Raw genomic sequence first — 5,553 nt, 5'->3', positions numbered from 1 at the left:
GACCTGGGGGCTGGACCATCGGACCATAGGGTGGGGGCAGGTGCTCACCACCCGTGGCTGTCCGGGGAGTTGACGTTGGCGCCAATGTTGATGAGGAACTCGACGATGTCATAGTTGGCACCACAGATGGCGTTGTGCAGTGCTGTGATGCCCTCATCGTTGGGCTGGCTTGCATCGTTCAGCTGCAGGCACAGTGCAGTGGGTGCCAGCCCCACTCACTGGATCCCCCCCACAGCTGGCTCAGGGCTTCCTCTGCCCCCCAGGGCTGGAAAGGAGAGCTGGGGGTCGGGGACTCACCTCGCTGACCGCCTGCTGCACCACATCCAGCTCACCGGTGAGTGCCGCGTCCAGCAACAGCACCAGGGGATTCATGCGCACACGTGGCTTCAACCGCCGCCGTGGAGACGAGAGCTTGCGCAGCACCGAGCGCTTCTCCTGCGGGGCAGGAGGTCAGAGGGCACAGCCCAGGGGTCTATAGGGGTCTGGGGCCCGGCAGAGTCGCAGAAGTGATCCCAGGGTCAGAGGGCACCACCCTGGCCACAGAGCTGGACTGGAGCCCAGGGTGTGCTGGGCAGTTCCAGGGGCTCCCAGCACAACCTGTCCTCTCAGCTGCACTCACCGGGCTGGCGGGGCTCTCCGGAGCAGCTGGGAGGGGCAGGGACGCAAGCCCCGGCGGGCTTGGCTGTGGCAGCGTGAGGCTGGGGGTGGCCAGGACCACGGTGCTGGGCTCCAGGGGTGCGTCAGCACTGGGCACAGGCCCCTCGCGGCGGGGGCGCTGGTGGAAGAGGCGGCTGATGATCTGCTGGTACTGCTTCTTGTGGGTGGGCGGGAGCACGGGGCCCGGGCTCTGCTCCATGGAGCCACGGCGCTTGAGGGGCCGCGGCATCTCAGCCAGCACCCGGGCCACCTCCTCGAACTCAGGCACTGTCTGGGCCTCGGGCGGCAGCACAGGCTGCAGCCGCGTGGGGCTCAGGGGCAGGGGCACCTCTGCCACCTCCTCCGGTTCCCCAGCCTGCAGCAGTGTCTCCAGCTCTGGCTCCACCTCACTGCCCGCTGCGGCCACGCACACAGGCTCCCCTGGCCCTTCGGGGACCGCTGGCAACCCCAGCCCTGCAAGGGACAGGGTTTCAGTGCCTGTGCGTGCCCCCATCCCTGGAGCCAGCAGGGAAGTGTGGGCCAGCCCTGCCTAGGGGATCTGGCCCCCTACTCGGGGACCCAGCACTCACCTTCACCTGCTGCTGGTGCCAGGGTCAGGGCCAGGGCTGGAGGCGATTGGACCAGTGGGGACAGTGGCTGCTGGAGCTGGGGTGGCTTCAGGGGTGAGCGGAGGAAGGGCGGGGAGCCAGGGGACAGCCCCTTGGTGCCAGCGGCCCCGTACTTCCAGAAGGCATTCTGCAGCCGGAAGATCATGGAGAGGGGCAGGGGCTTGTGGCGCCGGTGGAGCCCAGCCTGCGGGCCGGAGGGCGGCATGGCGATACGTGACACAGGCTGCTGGGCCACCTGCCAGCTGCGGGGCAGGGTGCCAGCATGGCCAGGGGGTGGGCGGTGCAGGGAGCTGTCGGCCCGGCGCTCGCTGGCCAGCAGGGACACCTTGTAGTTACGTGGCAGTGTGGCGCTGTGCATGGCGAAGGGGCCCTCCTGCAGATGGGCAAAGGCCACGTGAAATCAGCGCCCACCCCCACCAGCCCCGCACCCCCCAGCCCTCCCAGCCTGGCCCACATGGGATCCCAGCCCCATATCCCCGGCCCCACACCGCCCTCCCAGCCAGCCCCATACCCCTACCCCTGTCCAGCCCCAATGTCCCACCCCCTTCCTGCATAGCCCAGCACCCACCTTGCCCTGCCCCATGCCCCCATCCAGGCTGGACTCCCTCCAGGGTGCCAGCTGCAGCCCTGCGACTCCTTGGGGCCTGTGGCCAGGTCACTGCCTCCTGCAGGGAGACATGGATGAGAGGGCAGGGGCACCTCAGGTGTATAGCAGCCCCTCACCCTGGGGAGCTTCCAGGAGGGCGGAAACAAGCCTGCCCCCACAACCCCCAAGTGCTTACGGTCATGGCTGCCCGAGCGCGATGGCTTCTTCTCGTAGGCCACGTCGAGGTCAGACTCATTCCAGCTCTTCTGGGGCCTTCGCCTGATGGCCAAGTCATCTGCAGAGACAGAGGCACTCAGATGCCTTGGCCGGGTCCCAGCCTGCCCAGCCCACAGCCCCCAGCCCTTTACCTTGTGCCCAGAAGGGAGCAAAGGCGCTAGCCACGGTGGGGTACAGGCTGTGGCTCTCGTAGGGGGGTGGCAGGGCCAGCCGGGGGGGTGGCGTGCGGTCTGGGAAGAACATCTGTGCGTCGGCAGGGGCCGGGCGGGGGGAGCCAGCACGGCCCGGGGAGCTGGAGTAGGCCCGGTACTCGTAGGGGCGCTGCAGCCGCGGAGAGCCCCCTGGGCTGGGCAGGGTGTGCGGCTCATAGGGCACGGGCAGCACCTTGGGCCGGGGCGACTGGGCTCGCTCAGGCGGTTCGGCTGGCAAGTAGAAGGAGGTCCGGGGCGAGGCTGGGCGGCTGTAGCCGGCAGCAAAGGCATCAGTGGTCTCCAGCGAGGTGCTCTTCCGGGCATAGGGCTGTGACGGGGACGCCGCCCTGCCCAGCGGGTCCTGTGGGCGCTGGGAGCTGGTGCTGAGCCGCTCTGCCTGGGGACAGTGTGTGGGGGGGGGTGTCAGGGTAGGATCCTGGGGGCACTCATCCTGCAGCCCCCCACCCTCGCTGGGGTCAGGCACGGGGGTGCCCCGGTCCCAGCCTTAGCATGGGCAGGGAGGAGGGGTCACCCCCGCAGCACCCGCCTGGGGCCTGTGGGCAGTGCTACATCACAGCCAAAGGGCCGGCGGGACCTCAGGGGGCTGCAGCCAACCCAGCACCCTGCTCCAGGCAGGACCAGAGCAGCGAAGGCCACGTGGTAAAGACCAACAGGGCTGTGAGGAAACGCAGCAGGGTCTGAACTAATGGGCAATGAAACGGCTGGTGTGGAGGGATGCACGTGGGCAAAACCCACCTGGGCTCTCCCTGCATGACCTTGGGCTCCGCACGAGCTGTGGCTGCTTCGGGCAGACCAAACACATGGCTGAAAACACTAGCTCAGTGCCCAGCTGCCAGCAGAGGCAAACGCAGCATCAGGGGTGACCAAGGGAAGCGGAAACAAAAACAGTAGTGCCCTGTCCAGCAGTGGGCAGCTTCTCTGTGGCATTGAGGCGAGCAAACCAGGTGGCTGTGTGAAGGGTCCATACCTTGGCCTGCCCCGGGGTGTCTGTCCACAGGGACTGCAGCTGGCGGGACAGCTCATCCACCTTGGCTGCGGCCGAGTCCAGCTCCATCTGCTTCAGGTCAATGTTCTTCATGGCTAGAGCTGGGCAGGAGGGCGGCACCGTGAGTGCCCGGCCCAGCCCAAACATCTCTCAGCCCTGCTGCCCCTGCAGGGCTCAGACCTGGTCCCTTGCGAGCACGGGGCAGGTGCCTGTTGTCTCAGAACCGGGTCAGGGACCCGTGTTATGATGGAACTGCTGAACACCCCTCCCCACCTGTGCTGGGGGTGCCCCAGAGGGGTGCAGGGGGAGGAGGGAACAGGACCCAGGCTCTATCCTGTGTGGGGAGGCTCCACGGGCAGTGCCGCCACCCCCCCAGCACTGGGAGAGCCTGGCACGGGGCGTGGGCAGCAGCTCACCCGGTGCCCAGAGGCAGTGAGTGGGGAGAGGGCACCTGGGGGACCCCAATAACAGCCCCACTCACCCCCAGCCCCACTCACACTGGAAGCCGAGGGTTGATAGGTCCTGGGCACTGCGCACGTTGTCACTGGCCATGGTGCGGGCACACCGCTGGGGCTTCCACACTGCTGGGCACCAGCCACGGGGGCGCAGGGACCTGGGGACTGAGAGCACCTCCATGAGTACCGCGAGCTGCCTGTCTGGCCCAGCCCAATGCTGCTGCACTTGGTGATGCGCTAACTGCCTAATAAACAGGGTGCAGCTGGGCTCAGCCCTGCCCGGGCAGAGCCACTGACTCAGGCTCTTGGGCAACGCGGCCACAGGAGGGCACCTGGCTGGGCCACATGTGCCCGCTGACCTTCTCTCCCTCGGCCACACGCTGGGCTCCACATGCCCACAGCCAGCCCTGGCCCCGGGGCAGGCCCAGACCGGTGCTCCCAGTTCAGGCAGGGCTTCGGGGAGTGCAGGGGGAAGGGGCTGCCCAGCCCTGGCCTCCCCAGTTACCCAGCATTGCCTGGGCCATGGCCCCCATGGCCCAGCCCCATGGGCTCCCTAGAATCCCTTGGGCCACCACACCCCGCTCTGCCCTGGCACAGCAGTCGCATGACAACAGTAATTACAGGCAACAAGGCCTCCACGCCTCTGCCCGAGGCAGCCATGCGCACAGCCATGGGCTCCTGGCCACCCCCAGATGCCACATGGCAGCAGGGGAACAGCCCAGGGCAGCCAGGGTGACCCTGGCTCCAGCACCATGCACGGGCTGCATCATGGCCCCAGCTCAGGGCATGGGTTACGGGTGTGCATACAGGCAAGGAGCTGCAGAGCCACAGCTGGGCAGGCCACTCTGCCTGGGCCCCGCTACGACCAGCCCTGCCCGTCTGGGTCACAGGGGCTCAGGACCAGCAGCCAGGTCCAGGGGGCTTGGGCCCTGCTGGGAGGTCCAAGCTGCAGGCTCAGCGGGGCCAAGCCAGGCCCTGCAGCTTGGGGCCAGTACAGACACCCCTGTGCTGCAATCATGCACCCTGGCACACGGCCCATCCCATTGCACCCGACCCTGTGCCCCATAGCCCTCTGATAGGGTTTGAAACATGGCCCTTTCTGTACTTCCTTCCCGGCATTTGGGTGTTGGGGGGCAGTGGAGTCGCTGCCGCAGGGGCTTTCAGGGATGCCCTAGAGGTAGAACAGGCACCAGCGCCCATCAGGCAGCCCTCAGGGACCTTATCCCTCCCCAGCCCAGCGTCACCCACCAGTAGCTGGGGAGGGGCCCTGGCTGCGTGGAGTCACGTGGGGGCTGCACCCCCTGCCTCCTGCCGTCATGGGCCACAGCCATGCCTGTGCTTCTGGCCAGGTGACAGCTCTGCCAGCCCGTGGGAGGCCGAGCGAAACCCAACGCAGGCACCAGGCCAGCATGGTCCACCCCCACACCTGCTGGGACTGGCTCCACCGCCCAGGGGAGGCAGGGACCCATCAGGCCTGGCTGGGAGAGACCCCAGGATCCTGTTGTCTGGCCCTCCCCGAATGCTGCCTGTGGGATCCCAGCTCCTGCCCCGAAACCCATGAGTCTTGGCTCCAGGCCCTTGTCCACCCAGAGCTGGGATGGAGTCCAGAGCAGGGCACGCAGGTCTCTCCTGACTCATGACCCTGGTGCTGTCTGCACGGCTTCATCCCCCAGCTGGAGGCTGTGCTCAGGGGGAGTCCTGGACCAGGCCCCGGCCTCTCTGCAGAGCAGATCCTGGACTGGAAATGACACCCAGAGCTGGGGGAGCCACCTGCACCCCTGCTCTCCGTGGGGTGACACGGACATGATGCCGT

The 5,553-nt window shown here is 67.5% G+C and overlaps 1 protein-coding gene across 1 annotated transcript in view; it reads right to left on the bottom strand.

The window, feature by feature from the left end:
* The window catches only part of PPP1R13L (protein phosphatase 1 regulatory subunit 13 like), a 5,505-nt gene extending 1,375 nt beyond the window's left edge, over positions 1–4,130 (bottom strand). Inside the window, 10 exon segments of the mRNA XM_025214331.1 lie at positions 49–182; positions 298–435; positions 620–1,110; positions 1,227–1,638; positions 1,834–1,904; positions 1,907–1,930; positions 2,048–2,146; positions 2,220–2,676; positions 3,268–3,386; positions 3,783–4,130. Of these exon segments, the coding sequence (XP_025070116.1) occupies positions 49–182; positions 298–435; positions 620–1,110; positions 1,227–1,638; positions 1,834–1,904; positions 1,907–1,930; positions 2,048–2,146; positions 2,220–2,676; positions 3,268–3,386; positions 3,783–3,921 (2,084 nt within the window). The 5' untranslated portion in view covers positions 3,922–4,130.
* Positions 4,131–5,553: the final 1,423 nt, after the last annotated feature.

Source organism: Alligator sinensis, unplaced genomic scaffold (genome assembly GCF_000455745.1).
Source record: "Alligator sinensis unplaced genomic scaffold, ASM45574v1 scaffold107_3, whole genome shotgun sequence".
Lineage (NCBI taxonomy): Eukaryota > Metazoa > Chordata > Crocodylia > Alligatoridae > Alligator > Alligator sinensis.
The sequence above is the reverse complement of the archived record's forward strand: the minus strand, read 5'-3'. Positions and strand labels throughout refer to the sequence as shown.